Source organism: Aphelocoma coerulescens, chromosome 3 (genome assembly GCF_041296385.1).
Source record: "Aphelocoma coerulescens isolate FSJ_1873_10779 chromosome 3, UR_Acoe_1.0, whole genome shotgun sequence".
NCBI lineage: Eukaryota > Metazoa > Chordata > Aves > Passeriformes > Corvidae > Aphelocoma > Aphelocoma coerulescens.
Genome location: NC_091016.1, coordinates 57,083,112 through 57,098,886, shown reverse-complemented (window position 1 = coordinate 57,098,886; position 15,775 = coordinate 57,083,112). Strand labels below are relative to the sequence as shown.

The 15,775-nt window shown below is 46.2% G+C and overlaps 1 protein-coding gene across 1 annotated transcript in view; it reads left to right on the top strand.

Annotated features, from left to right (window-relative positions):
* UST (uronyl 2-sulfotransferase) overlaps positions 1 to 5,046 on the top strand; it is a 166,529-nt gene extending 161,483 nt beyond the window's left edge. Inside the window, exons 9-10 of the mRNA XM_069010404.1 lie at positions 1,966 to 2,025; positions 2,559 to 5,046. Coding sequence (XP_068866505.1) covers positions 1,966 to 2,025; positions 2,559 to 2,565 — 67 coding nt within the window. The 3' untranslated portion in view covers positions 2,566 to 5,046. The remainder of the gene's footprint in view (positions 1 to 1,965; positions 2,026 to 2,558) is intronic.
* The last annotated feature ends 10,729 nt before the right edge of the window (positions 5,047 to 15,775 follow it).

Sequence of the window (15,775 nt, the reverse complement as noted above, 5' to 3'; positions counted from 1 at the left end):
CATTCCTTCTGTTTTATTTTTGAGGACTCGGCCATTTTTGCAAGGAGTTCAGCTAACAGTTACATAGAACACTGATCACTCTGCTTGCATGAGCCAAGACCACAGTAAAGAACTAAGTGTTGCTTCGTATAGACCTCCATATGCAGGTTCCATGGGAAACACAAGGGTGTTACCAAGCCTTGGAAGTGCATGTCTACTGGCACTGGAATCACCGGAACCACTTTTGCAGGGTCTGTCCCAAGGGAGGGTTTGCAAAGTTAGGCTCTGCTCAAGTACCCACAGGTATGGCAGGAAAGGTGCTGGAAGGCAGCTCCATAAGAAATGGCCACTGGAGGGTAAAAAAATTTCCCTGCGAAATATTTAAAGTGGATGGGAAGTTTGAAGGTTGAAGGTTAAATTGCAACCAGCATAAATCAATTCCTGATGTCTCACAGCTGAGAAACAGCCATAAGTTTTCTTTGGTTTGTCTGGAAATGGCATTGTATGCCAAGCTGCAGCATGCAGTGGGTGTCGAATCTCAGCTGTAAGCTTTAGAAAATCAGGGTGTGTGTAGTGAGAGCACCAGCACACTGTAATGGTTGTGTCTCGGCACCGATGTCTGACCCTGTCATCTTGGAAGAGCCTGCAGGAAGGTTGTTGTTGGGGCAGTGGGATGGGGGAAGGAAAAAGTTTTCTGCAAGTACAAATTTGGCTTTTCAGACACTGTAAGATGGCAAGATTTGACCGTTGGTTTATTTAAATGTGGATTTTGAGTATAAACACGTGGATTTCCTTTTCTGAGTGTGTAAAGGAAGAATGTGAGTTGGTTTTGTATTTAACTGATTGTGGCTGAAAGGGTAAGTTAGTAACACTGCTGCCAGGCAGGCACATAGGAGTATGCTTTATGCAGACTTTTGTCATCTTTCTGTCCCCTTCTTTGGAGGCAATGGGCAAAAAAAAAAAACCTAAAGAATTCAGCTATACTGCAGGGCAATTGGCGCTGTGAAAAGTAGAGATTAGCAGGAATACATGGAGGTGATGCTGTTCAGAGTTAAGATTAATGGTCTAAACACAAGGATGATATGGAGTAACCAGCAAAAGTGGCATACAAGCTGCTCACTCTGTGGCTTTGACTTATCTGGAAAACTTGAAATGGTGCTTCAAAACCAAATGCTGCTTCACATTTGTGATTTGTACTGTTAGCAGGACAGTACTGATTTTTTTATTTTCTCCATATGCTTTTAAATTGCCACTTCACCTCAGAAACTTGGCAGAGCATAAGCACACAGCCTATTCCTGTATCTGATGTGCAGGAGCTCATCAGAGACGTGGATTTGATCCTTCAGCAAACCTCTCCCCAAGTGCAAGTGACAAGCAGAGTGAAACAAATCCTTGGCACAGTGTTGCTGCTAACAGGCAGAGTAATATTTAGTTACTGTGCCACAAGGGAAAGTATTCCTGTAGTTCTCCAGTTTACTACAGGAGACTTTGGATAACCGCAGGGGTCATGGGACCATTGTCAGGTAGCAAAAGCTGATTGCATGTCCCAGTGTTGAACTGATGATCACATCCAGGTTAGGTGCAGGAAAGAAACAGAGGTGGTTACAGTTCGTACCAGACACAAGAGTGACAGTCCAGGATATGGCTTCCCACAGCACACAGGGATTTCTCTTCTTGGAGCCTCCTATCTAGTTTGTGGTGGGAAGTGCAGGGAGAGGAAGTCAGCTGCAGTTGTTAGTCTCTGACTCCTCAAAGAAAACAAGATTCTCAAGATCATGCTGGATAAACGTGTTAAAAGAAGCAGCAATGAGGCACCTGTGCTTCACAGAAGAGCTGTGAGCCTTTTCCATTTTCACTTTCTCCATTCTGTATTTGGCTGTATTTGCTGCATTTCCCGAGGTCAGTCTGTGTAGCCTATTTCTTCACTAACCATATTGTCTGAGCATCTTGGAAAATGATTAATATGCTTATCCTTTTGATCCACAGTGGAGGTAAAGAAGTGCTGTTATCCCCATTTCATACATTGGGAATGGATACAGCAAGTGGGTAAGTGATATTCCAAATGTCACACAGTAAGGCTGTGAAAAAGAACTGATGATAATTTAGCCAAGTGTCTTAATTCTTGAACTTTCTTTTCTGCTGTAAGATCGGCCCTAGATTTCAGAAGGCAAAACAACCATGGAAAATTTTAGTTACTTGGAGTCTTTTCCTTAAAACTGGGAACACCTTTCAGTTAACTGCCTAAATACAAATTATGTTTTAGCCCTTCAGCAGACCATTTATTTCCTTTTAGGATAAAGATTAATTCCAAGTTTTATCTGTTCAGTTGCATAATAAACACCTGCAGAAATGGTATGGTGTAAGGTGGCTTTATGTTTGGGAACAGTGTTCCTGTAGCAGTTAAGAGCAGATAAGCAGATAAGCAGGTAGATGAAGTCACATCTTGCAAATTTAGCCATTCGCAAGAATATGGTCACATTTTCTCCTGCTATATGTGGCACTTGTAGCCTACCTGAAAATTCATCAGACCTCTGTTCATGTATGTGGTCTAAGTTGTGTTTTTGTTTGGTTTTCCACAGTGCTTAAAAACCCAGAACAAGATGCAATGCCTCGCTGTTGAGCAACTACCACGGAGTGAAAAGACAGCTCTCACACAGCTCACCAAGTAGTCGGTTTTGTCTGATGTACTCATAAACCTGAACTTGTGATAGCTTCTACTGACTGGGCAGGGGCATATGCCTCTCACCTGAGAGCTCTGGTGCTTTCCTCTCATCTCTTCCCTGTCCTTCCCTTACCTGGACAGCACACATTGTTAAAGCTTTTGCCTGTGTCTTCTGGGGAGCATTTTAAGGAAGGTTGCGCAGATGTGGACATAATGCTCTGTCCAAGTGTCTGTGGAGATGCACAAGCTGCTGAGTCTTGCTCTGAACTTTGGTACTGGGGGAAGGCTTTTGATTTTGAGCCCACCTTGCAGATGTCAGCTTCATTCCTGCTCCAGATCTAGTTTCTGTTCTGAGTATTAGGGCGGGTGCTGGCCTGTCTCTGTTGAAATAACTGAGGCTTAGCAATACCAAATCCGTCCCCTCTGGCTTTGGGCCGGGAGGCTGAAATGCACTGGCAGGTAAGCCCATCAGGGTGCAAAGAAGTCTCCATAGTGTCAGTCCTCCAATGTGAGCAGAGGCACTCGGTGTCAGCAGCAGCCCTGGGGCTGGTGTCTGAGTGGGGTGGGGGAAACGGAGCCGGTTTCTCAATCATGGCGTGCTAGTGGGCACTTCTGCCAATCTCCCTTGGACAAGTTTCTGCTAGTCTTGTCAGCACTTGCTGTGGGAAAGAAACTTTTTTCCTGCACTTTTTGGAAAGGAAGCTGGCAAAGAAAACCTAGCAGTGCTTCTCTTCCATAGAAGCTACAGAGATCATGGGGAGATGTCAGGGTGCAGGGGGAGGGAAAGCAGCAGCCTCCTGCCTGCCCCACAGGGGCTGGGTTCCAAGCTCTTTCTCATCAGACCTAGGCAGGATGGTGCTGGTAGAGGACAGTGCTGCTCCTTGAAGCATGAAAACTCAGCTACTCACAATGGAGTTTCGTGTCAGAAACTTAGCCACGAAAGCTCCCTGGAGTCCCTCTGCACAGTTGTAGCTTTCCATCAGGTTTTGCCCCAAAGAACGTGATTTGAGCCATCAGCACTGTCTGGAAACTGAGCCTTCTAGTGACTCCACAATCCAGCCCTTGTCAGTTACACCACTTGGGTCTGTGCATGGGGCTCTTTGTGATAAACCTCACTGGAATTTGGAAAACATTCAGCAAATTTGACCTCTACTTTGTCTTATAAATATCAGTGTCAAGCAGCATCATGCATGCTTTATCACTCCAAAATGGGGAGAAGGAGATGGAATTAGAATGCAGTCAGCTCTGATTTTCCAAAACAATATCTTCTGAGTTAAAAAGCTTTTTACTTCTCAAAAAGAAAATACAATGTCCTCTTTTTGTCCAGGGGCCAGGGCTTCTTCTCAAACTTTCTCTAAATTGTTGTGGACATGGACTGGTCAACTCAAAGGAGCCTAAAGCATTTTTATCCCTTGTAGGTAGAACACTGTGTCAGCCAGCTCTGGCAAGGAAGGTGAGATGAGACCCAACCCATTTCTCTGTTCTCATCACAGGAAAGAGAACAGAGGCATCAGCAAAACCTTGGCCAAGAACAGCTCTGACCGAAGTTAAGACTAACTTCTCTATAAAATAGAAAAGTGGAAAATGGATAGCAAAGCTTACTGGGGCAATCAAGGGAAAACACATCTAGCTGCAGGTCAGCATCTTTTCCAAAAGCTGCTGCTCCTGCTAACATAAGGAAGATCAGACCCTTTCTTCCCTTAAAAGAGGGATGTGGTCCTGCAGTGTTCCCTCCCTGGCCCCCCTGGCAGGGCTGCCGGGCCATGGGGCCGTGCCGGTGCTGTGGCAGGCGGCAGATGAGGACGCCTTGGGAGCCCTGCGCAGCTGGCGGCCCCGCCTGCTGCCGAATCACTGTGTGGCCCAGCCTAATTGCTTAAAGCTTTCCTTTTCCCTTCACCGCCAATGCTGGAGTGTAGTATTTATCTACTCTGCAAAACTTTTATGAGAATTGGTACGGTTTTGTAGAATTCCTGAATAACAGAGATCACAATAGCTGCAGTGGAGCCAGACAATGCAAACCCAAATGCCTGCACTGTTTGCCTCACACACAGTCTGTGCAGGGAGGAGTTGTGCTCCTCTGCCTCCCACCAATCCCTGTGGAAAGTGCCCCAGACCCCTCACAATCCAGCTGAGGTGCAACTGCTCAATGCTTCCAGCACTTCACCCTCCACTTCCCTCCTTCTCTTTCATTCCCAGGCTCAGAAAGGAGCATGGGCACCACTGGAAGACAGCTGAATGTAGCTCTCTAAACCACTTGGGGACTTTGCACTAGTTGTTGGAAATAAAAAGGAGGTCCTGAGAATTTCCCTGGGGAGATTTTCCATGAGAAAAACTTCGTTGTGATCCTACCGGATGGTGAGCTGGGAAAAGTAATTTGAAACAGGATAGGTAATCCCCACCTTCTTCAAAATAGCCCTTCAGGTTTTGGCCAGCCCTTATGTACTGTGAAGCCAACACGTCATATTGCTGAAGACTCCTCTTACCAGCAATATTTAAGATCAAATAGTAATAGTAATTACACATAGTAATGATAATAATGTTGTGTTTACTTCCCAGTGTTAATGTTCAATTGAAACAGTAGATTCAGAAAAAAAGATGCTTTGCATGCAGAGGAAGCCTTGTGCAAGAAGGGGATAAGTGCAGGTTGAACTGCAGAAGCCTCTTGCTAAGGCGGCCTAAACTGCAGTGCTCAATGCCTGGGAGCAGCCAGCTTTCCCTTCTTCCTTCCTCTCCAGTGCATGCCTCTCATTTCAGTTTAGATGAAACAGAAAAAATTACCAAGCCAAACCAAACCCAAGTATCCATTGCTTTTTCCAGCCTGTCCCTCCAAAAGTAGTTTGCTTTAGTCCAGCGAGTCAAAAGGTATTACTCCCTTACTCATCATTCCCATTTGCATTGCTCAAGGCGAGATCTGGCAGAGAAATGGTGTGGACAAGCCCAGAACCTTGCACCAGCACTTGGTAGCTCATTCTTGGGGGAGCACTGCATTGACTGTCTGGACTGCAGGCTTGGAGACTCTCTAAATGGTGATTTTGTTCAGGGCTAGTGGAACCTGCATGAAGGTGCCACCATAAACGGGATCACAATCTGAAACAACCAAGGGGAGCAAAACCAGCCTGGCACATGCAGCAATGGCAAGTTCCCACCATAGCACTGCAGTGACACTGTCAGCATGGGTTTGGTTTGTGCCCTGTATAGGAACATAAGCAAGTGTATGTGCATAGCTTCAAAACACCATGGCCCTCCAGAACTCCACAGGGGGGTTAGAACAAAAGAGAGAAGGGTTTTGCTTCTAAAAGGTTTAAGAGAAATTTAGAGACAAGAGTAGAGAAATCAAAAAAGAGGTGATACGCATGGCAGGGTATAAGGAGCAGAACCCTGTACCAGAGGGGTTGAGGAAAGCTGCTCCTGGTGCAGGTATTGAGCAGCTGGATATCCATAAGGGAGCTGGCAGAAAGGCCAGTCACAGCCTCTGGCTCCACCTTCCTTGCCCCTGATGGTGAGGGCACACTTTGTGAAAAGCCCACACCTGATAAAAGACAGGAGCACACAGCAACGAGGAAAAGTTTCAACCTGTGCCCAGATGAAGTGATGGATCCAGGTAAAACTGCTTAATAACCCTGGCAGTCACTGGCTTTCAGGTGCTGGAGCCAGTCTGAGGGAAATGAGTAGAGACGGAATCTGTTTGTCCTTTTTCTTTCTGGTCATCAAAGGTCAGTGCTGGTATAAGTCGACTAATGCAGCATATTTTTAAAAGGAAGCAAGGCTGCCAAAAATACTGATTTAAGCTTTCTTCTAGCAAGCTACCAATATCAGCTTTGTTTAAAGTATTTCTTCACCTCTCTATCTCAACCTTGTGCCCTCTGCTTCTCAACAAAAAGTACTAAAGCCAAGGGAGGCGCTGGGCTGATTCACTTTTGTCAGAGGAAGGGTTTTTCCTCCTGCTGCTGCGGTCCCTTGTTCCCATACCTCGTGGGTCTCTGCATTTCCATTGCAGAGCCTGTGCTCCGCAAAAATGCACCGCAAGCTTTCAAAGAATGCATCTGTTTATATTACCTCCCCTGGCCCAACATCCTGTTTTTGGAAAAATAGCTTTTATAATGAGAAGCAGGGGAAACTGAACAAATGATTCTTTAAGCAAGAGGTGAAGGTCTTCCTTTCCCCCAGAGCTTTTGGGGTGGACTCTATTTTTTCCCCGGAATTCCTGCCTTGGAGGAAAGAGCCGATGTCCCCAGCCGTGCTCTCCGGGCAGAGACGCGGTGCCCGCTGCCCACTGAGGCACAGCCGGCGGGGCGAAGCTGCCGGGGGGGCGATGCCGGCTCCCAGCGGGCTTGGCCCGTGCCCGGAGCCGGAGCCGGAGCCGGGCGGGCACTAGAGGGAGCCGCGGCCGCGGCCATCCCCGCCCGGCCCCGGCACGGGCAGGTGGAGCAGCGCCGGGAGCGCTCCCGCTCCGAAACAGCGCCCGGGGCTCGCTGTCGGCGCTGGCTCCGCGGCTGCGCCCCGGGGACACCTGCGGGGCAGCGCGGGAAGCGGCCGGGTGCCAGAGGAAGGGAATTGCCCCAGAGGGCCGCGACGGAGCCGGGCAGCCGAACGAGAGGTTCTGGCTGGCAGCGAGCGCTCAGGCACCGAGGAGTGCAAGAGATTACAGGCGGGAGGTGGTGTGATATGTGGCGGGATATTAGAAGATGAAAACCAGGGAGTGGCCGCGTCTCGAGATCTGGGCAAAGGCCAGGTACGCTGGAGGAGAGAGGAAGAGGGAGGAAGCGCATTGCTGAGTACTGAAATGATAATACACAGCTTGCTTTCAAAAGCTAACCAAAGAAACTGAGGCTGTGAAAGGTTATTTTCAAGCTGGGGCTGTAACAACCTTTGATGAACAAACATCAAACCTGCAAAACCATATTCCCATTGACTTTTGGCAGTGGGAAGAAAAAAATAAACTTCGACACAGATGGTACCTTTCTTCTGGTGACATCAAAGCCCAAAAAAAGATTAATAGCCCAAACCTTATCGCTCTCTAGAGAGATCATTCACTATCATAATCCCAGCTTTGCTGGGCACATTTAGAAGCACATGACATACCTAGTCTTCACCTCAGGAGTGGGAACCTGGATCTCTTCCTTCACTTGAGACAGGAGCCTTCTCCCAAATTTTCCCCCTTTCCCATTACCTCTCCTCCAGCAGCACCTCAAGGGGTATGTGCAGTTTTCATTAGGTGAACTCGCCTGTTCACTATTTTCGTCCAGACAGAACATGGATTCTGGGACATGGGCATAGAGAGAGATTAGGTGGTTTAAATCTTATGCCTCGGGCCCCTCTCCAAGGAAAAGCTGTTGCTAACTTACAGCTGTCTCGTGCTCTCTGTGGAATGAGAGGGAAGTCCATTCAGTCCAGTGAAAATAAACCCACCATCATAGCTGGCATTCTCGTTGGTAGTCTCAGTGCAGAGGCCAAGGATTTGAGGGTTGTGACACATGAGGCAGCTCACTCCTAAAGAGCTTGATCTGGGCTGAAACGTGTCATCAGAAAAGTATGAGGAGCCTTGTGCTCCCGCTGTCAATACAGTACTTGCCCTCTTCACACGGACCGGCTTTCCTTTTCTGTCCTGCCAGTCTGGCACACAGCATGGGTACCCTTTACTGTACATTCACTTTAAAGGAGAAGGACACACAATTTCCTCTCTCTAGGCTCCAGGACTCAACCATCAATCCTGTAGCTTCTATTTTGCCTTCACCATTTGTCCTCCTCTCCTCCTGAATAAAAGGTGGTGTCCTATCTTCCTGCTGCCTGGCAGACACCCCATCATCTCCTCTGCCTGCTAATCCTCCTCTCTTGTTCCCCAGCTCCTCCTGGGCATGAGGCTGAGTGCCCAGGTGGTACCAGGGTACAGTGGCACATGGCTGGGCAGGCTGTCAAGTGGATGAGCAGTTGTTAGGAGCAGTTCCAGAAGCATGGCAGCAGGTACAGTGTAGCTGTGTACATGCTCTGCCATTGTCACCCTTTCCCTCCAGGTGAGGATCAGGATCAGTCAAGGGCTGTGCAAGAGGCTACCATGGGCAAGAAGTGCTAACTGTAATAAGTCTATTTATCATATGATATGAGAAAGCTGAAGCTTTCATCATAGAGACCTGGAGGTTTTCTCTTTGCTGCTTTATCAGCAGGTCTGAGAGTTTATACAGGCTTCTCATAAGGATTGAAATCTCTGTTGAAGTGGGTTTCATAATCTTCCTGACTTAGTTCATTTAATATGCTAAACATAAATATAGCATGCAGCATCCAGGCCAGAACAGCTCTGTGAGGCAAGAAGGTGCAGCAAGTGAGAAGGACAGATGCAGTGAAGGGATACAGTACCAGTAGAAACTGAAATGCAAAGCCATGTAGAAGAGTTGTCATCCATCAAAACTGATTTGTCACCTTACCTTGCCACTGTAATGGTTTCACGTTTCACAAACTCTGTCCTCATGGAGCCTAATCCAATGGCCACTACCCCTGTGGATCAAATTAAGGAGGTCAATCACCCTGGAGATGACCTGTGGACTTTTCAAGTAAAAGACCAATTTTTAAAAAATCAGTTAAAAAACAATATTCAGTATTAAATCGCCAAGCTTTCCCAGGCAATTTTGGATGACTTGGTTTGGTCTCCTCCCCCTGCATTCACTGCCATAGGTCTTTTCTTGGTACAGCTTCCACATACCACGAGCCCTCCTCAGAGCTGACTGTGCTATGTTCTCATTTTCCAAATAAAAAAACCAAAAAAACCTGGAAAAATGTAAGCAAGGGGTGCTCCAGTGAGGCCATGTGGACAGATCTGCAGCCTCTACAGCGCCCAGCTCCTGCACACCTTCCTCTGAAGGCTGTGAAAAGGGTTTTAAATTATATGGTGCCTAAAGATGGGGAAGTCTGCAGCTGGTTTTAGTTCTGGGGCGAGAAAGTTGAAAGAATAAAAGAATTAGAGGCAGTTCTTTCACGTAGGTGATTAGTGCAAAGGAATGTCAGATTCGGCGAAGAAAGTTTCCTTATCGGGATGCAGATTTATTAAATGCTTTCCAGACTTGCATTGCTTCATTCAAGTTTAACAGAGCAGTAATACTTAATATGCCCTTTAGCAATTTAATACTCTCTTGTACAAATCATTGGAAAATTTAAAATAGAAAAATATGTCCAGGCTTAACTGTAAGAAGAAGGGGAACTCTGTACAAAAACAGAGGAGAAGGAATGCCTGGGTAAAGCTGAATATTACTGAATATCTTACCACATGTATTATTCTGCTGAGTTATTAGTATGTGCTCTCAGCTGCAGGCTAAAGGAGGAACTTGCTGTAATAACTTACAGAACAATTTTCAGCATCAGGGCTCCAGGCTGGCATCATATCATGCCCAGAAATTACTCCTTGGGAAACACGTTTTGCACCATTTTTTTTGCCTTTGGGGAGCACAAATGTGGGCTTCTTCTATTAGGAAATGAAAATCAGTTGTTGGTGCTGCTTATAACAGACAGGAAATACTGCTGTCAGACATCACACAGTTGCTTTCACAATAGAGTGGGATGTAAACATTCACTTGGTACATCACTGAGACATTAAAGGCAGTCTTTGTTGGAGACAGAGAGAGGACAAGACCATAAAATGCCTCACTGCTGCATAGTTATGTGTGAACATAAACACATCCATATAAACATGTAGTTTGTCTGCATAAGTACTTTTGGTCTAATATCCTGTGTAAGAAAGTTACTTCAAGGCTCCATGTGCCCAAGGTGAACAGGGATCTGTCCCAGTTTGGACAAGAGGATGTTACTTAATATTGGCTATGCATGTGGGAAAGAAGGGAAGGGCTTTATTTTGTGATAGTCGATTAGACTGCTTGGCTTTTGTGTTTGTTTTGAAGAAGCAAAGGCTCCTAAAGCAGCCTTCCCAATTAATTGCAATACACAAGCATACTCCTGAGTCTCTAACTGCCCTGCAGAGGGTTGGACAGAAGATGCAATGGTGCCTATTGCATCCTACAAGGAGATGTTCCCAGGACGGAATCAGAGTGCAGGAGAGAGAAAAATTACATACGTCACAAGAACATCCATCTTGACCTAGGAGAGCAACTGATACAACTCCAGCTACTGGCCACTTCTAGTGGCACTGAGTCACTCTGTCAGTCTGTGTGTTGCTGCTGACCCAGACTGACTGCCAGTAGCCAGCATGAGTCAATATACACAGAGATCACAGGGCCTTGCAGAGGCTGGGAAGAGCCATCACTCCCAGGGGACAAACCTACTCAGATCATAAAGGGCAGTGGTATTAAAGATCACCAAAACTAATGATTTGAGTTAAGCAGCAGCTGGGACCAGAATCTCCTGTCTCCTGCCCTAGTCACACACTTCCAGGCCCTGAGCCATTTTTAACAATTACTGTTGCTTTCTGCTGGCAAGCTCAGAGTAACTCTTTCCATACTATTTAAGGGCTGCAGGACTGGAAGTGACCTCCTGATTCACTGATCCCAGTCCCTTCTAATTGGAGGCAGCCACATCATATGAGACTAGTCAGAAATGTCTCAAAGAGAGCAGGGTGGTCACTGCGGTGGTGGGATGTGTGGTGATTTCATCCTTCCAAATTCCAGAGGCAACACCCAAGCTGTGGCACTGATTGTCTCTTGCTCGGACATTTTGGCAAATACAATTGCCTGATAACAAAAAGAGCTTGTGCTGAAAGGTGTTTTGTTTTGCATGTAGTTTTCCTGACATGACAATGGAAATGCTGTAGTGAAGTGGATCTGGGTGGAGCAGCCACTCCTCTCACCCACCATGCAGCAAAGGCACTGAGTGCTCCAAGCAGCTTGCCAGCATCTGAGACCTTGGAGAGTCCTATTGAAGCAGAGGCTAAGACAATACAGTGATTTTACCAGAAGGATCTGGTGTGGGGCCTACACTAATTTGTATTAGTGGAGGAATGTGTTAGCAATGTCTGTCTTTGAAAGGCACATATTTCATGGCTTCTGGAATAAACAGAACAGAGGAAGAGGGCTTTGGTTCTCCTTTTCCATTAGCCTCTATGTCCAACTTCTCTATGTTGGAGCCTATCTCCAGGCCTGCAGGGATGACGAAGGGAGGACCTGGGCAGCTGGTTGTTCTGTCTCTGCAGGGTGCAGGTCTTAAAGGGATTTTTTTTTTCTTTTTGGTCATCTAATCCATTTGGTGGAAGAGGTGCCCCATGGGATCAGCTCTCCTGTTTGCTGAGGGGCACGCCCTGCAGTGCCCTTCTACTGCTGCCTTCTTCTACCAGTCCTTTGGAGGCCATGAGCTAAGGAGCAGCGTGGAAGTAGCACTGTATGCCTGAGATGGAGATAGGGGACCACAGAAAAGAGAGAGTCAAGGAGGATTGTTGGGATTTTGAAAGTGGGATAGAGAAACAGCTGTCACAAGAGGTATAGGGCTGTCACAACAGCCTCTCTACAGACCTTAGAGGGAGCTGAGGACCTGGGTCACCTGGAGGCTGCTTAAAAAGTGATCTTGGACATGGGCAATGTAAGACAGAGTTTGAATGTGGGCTGGAAGCACAGGGGGAAAAGGAATGGAAAGAACTACGGAAAGAAGGGCACAGATGCATGCAGCAGCTAGAAAGCCAGAGCTATCAGCAAGTGTTGGATTCACCTGGGCAGGGCAAGGCCCAACAGCATCTTCCACCATGGCACAGCAGAAACAAGCAGCAAGAATTCAGGACTTCAGGCCTCCTACAGAAACAACCGTTTTGTGCCGTATCCAAAATAGCTGCCTAAGTGCAATGACAAACAGATAGGAGTTAAAGGACAAAGGCTCCCTAAATATCACATAGCATTTTAACTTGCTCCAAAATACAGGCTTTCATGTCACCACTGAACTGTGACAAGCTACCAACAAAACCTACTTTGGAGAAGCTGGCATAGTTTCTGTAGTTGATATCCAGCAGCTACAAAGTGAGGGTAACAAGCAAAAGAGGTTCTGTTGTCAGGACCAGGAAAGGGGAATCACACAGCTCAGTTGCACTGAGGCAGATGATCTGAATAGCTATGGAGGTTTTTTTAAGTCTCATCTTCAGCAAAAACCTTACAGAAGAACATGTTAAAACTGCTTTATCAGGAAGGACGCAAAGTACTTGCTTGCATTGCATGGATCTCATTCATGTAGCATTACTAAGATGCTAATATCACTGTAGCTCAAGAACAGGTTGTTTCACTTACATTTAATTTAAATTAAATGTAAAGCAAGACTTTTGTGAGTCTTGCTGTTTAGGTTACTATAAATTAGTGTAAGCTAGGAGTCGAGATTTGGAATTTGGTTTGGGAAAAAGAAGTAATGTTGACCCTTGCAGGAAAACAGTGCTGTCCTTCCCCTAATGGCTCAGGGGGTCAGTCATTCACAGCAGGTGGGATGTAATTGATCAGGATAGAGAAATTCAGCACATTCCCAAGCAGGTAGAGCTGTCATTCACTGTGAGGAGCTGCAGTGGTCAGAGGCTTGGCTGTCCTTCATGCATTGGAGTGTGCCCATGGGCAGCAAGGGCGTTGAGAACTTCCCTCTCTCTTCATAAGATGCTGGCATCCACCTGGATGTTAAGGTCAGAGAGAACCTTTCAAAGAAAAGTTCATCCCTTTCTGCTGGAGATTTATCAGGTTATTTCTGCATGTGGCTGAGTGAAATTTCTTGGCAAAGGTTAGCTTTTAGGAAGGTTATTGTAGAATAGAGATTGTGGTATATAAGCATTGTGTAAAGAGATGTTAAAAAGAGACATAAATAGAATGACAGGTGTTGGTAGCATCAGTCAATTGCATGCGGTTTTTCCATGAAGTCCTTTCCTTATGAAAATTACTTCTAGGAAAATATGATGGCTTCTGCACCCAGTCTGGAAACATGGAGCTCACTGAGCAGGACCTGAGGAAGGGATCTCCTCAGCTGAAAACCATGCAGCAGGCTGGCAGCTCCCATTGTGCCTTCAGCCCACTGCTATCCCTGGTGTAGGAGCAGTAGTGGAGCAGCCTTGTCTCTCACCTGAGCACATCTCCAGTTGCAGCTTCTTTCACAGGGTGTTTCCAGAAGCAGAAGGGTAAAATTCTGGCCTCACTGAAGCGATCCCATAAACCTCCCTTCAGAAAAGGCTGTTTCCTGCCTTATTAGATAGAAGACACAAAGTCCTTCCTTGCACCAAGCCGCACACTCCAGGTTATCCAAGAGCCAGAATGTCAGCTCCTCCTGATCTTCCTTATCTTGCCATGTTTTCTTCCAAAAGACATCCAAAACAATTTGATGTGTGCCCAGCTGGGGTATTGGTGCCTGCCAGTGGAGCTTTTATCTATGCCTGGGAAACTCTGGTCAGATGGTGGCACTTCACCAGACTGTGGAAAGCCCCTCCAAGATAAAGGTGGATTAAGGGAGTCCAGTCTCCAGGATGGTGGAGAGAGAAGACCTTGCAAATACTCTTCACAGCTGTGGGGAAAATATTGAGCCTATACCTCCAACAAAGTACAGCAGTCCAGACAGATCTTCACTGCCACAATGGATCTATTACAGCTGTAAAAAAAGGAAAAGGTTTCCATGTTCAAATCAGAGACTTACTGAGCCTGCCCCCCCTGAGAACACTGTCAGAGATATCAGAAGGTGACCATGGACTGACTGCCCATTTCCTGATGAATAATTTCATTTATCACAGTATTTAAATGTGAGATCTTGAGATAATAACTCAAGGATTGCTCAAGAGGACAGGATACAACCTCTCTGAAAAGCCTCTTTCTGCTCTTTGGCTGGTAAGACAGCTTATAAACATCTTCTGGAATGGAGCTCTGGTGCACATTGCCAAAATTCAATTTGTGCATTTGTTCTTCTGAGGCAAGGATGTTGAGTGATGAAAACCAAATTGCCACTGTCAGCTGGGTAAAACCATTTAATAATCTTCAGCCTGGAATAAAGTTCTCATACCTGCATTCCTCCTAGGTACATTTCATTTAGGCATTCCAAACATCCACTGAGTGAATACTGGGGGGTTCAGAGGTCAGCAGTGGTTAAAACAGAAGTGCTCAGAGGCTAGTTTGCAGAACAAGCTGCTTGACTGGAGAAAATGAGGTATAAACCAGCACCTTTTCCTGGGGCATGAAAGAGTGAGGATAACTCAAAATGGTTTGCTTTCTGTTAAAACACAGGCAGTTCTGTTAGGGGTTTCAGCAGACAAAGCTCAGCAGTGTGCCCTGAGCTCCCAAGCACAGAACATCTACAATTTACAGTAGCATAGACTAGATCTTCATCTACTGATTGTACTGTGCACCTCACAGTGGAAGCAGTGGTACCACTATACAACAGAGAAATAAATACCCAATGACAGGGTTACTGATCTTGAACAGTAGGTTAGCCACAATTAAGACTTTCAGGGAGATTTTTTCTGAGCCTAAGAATAATGAAAGGGTTCTTCTTCAATTTAGTGTTTTGCATGAAAACTAATCCTGTTTTATTAGCAGTGTTTGGATGCATGCATACACATCTGCATGCGTGAACGTGTCCAGTGAACATAAAGGCTTGACCTGGACAGTCCATATTTTGCAGTTGTTTTGGGTTAGACTGCATATCCTGTTCAGATATGAGATGCTGCACCTATGGCTTTGTCTCTGGAATCACGAAAACTTTCCCTTCAGGTGCTGCATGGCAGTGTTTCTCTGTGATAGTTCAGCCAAAAGTTCCAGCTCACCCTGACAAGTCATCAGTGGCTGCGAATGCCAAGGAGATGAAGGCTCTATTGGCATCTGCTTCCACTGATCTACACTGTTGGTTTTTGCTGATATGGACCAGACCTTGTCCCTCAGAGTAGAGTCAGCCCTGTGCTTTCTTGTGCTAAAATAGTGAGAAAGAGGATATCCTCAACAGACAGACTAAGGGGAATCAACACAGGCCAGGTAGATCAGTGGGTCCTTCCACAGGAAGGAGGCTTTTCTATGGGTCCTCCTCAAAAACCACAGGAAAGATGTAGCAGCTGGATGAAATGGGTATCTTGGTCAGAGAATCAATGACAACCTTTAGCCTATGAGTTTGACAACCCAAGCTGATGTGAGGTACTATGGAAGGCATTCATCAGCTTTAACGAGTTCAGAGTTAGCAGGCTGAAACCCTGTATGTCCATCTGTGTATTTC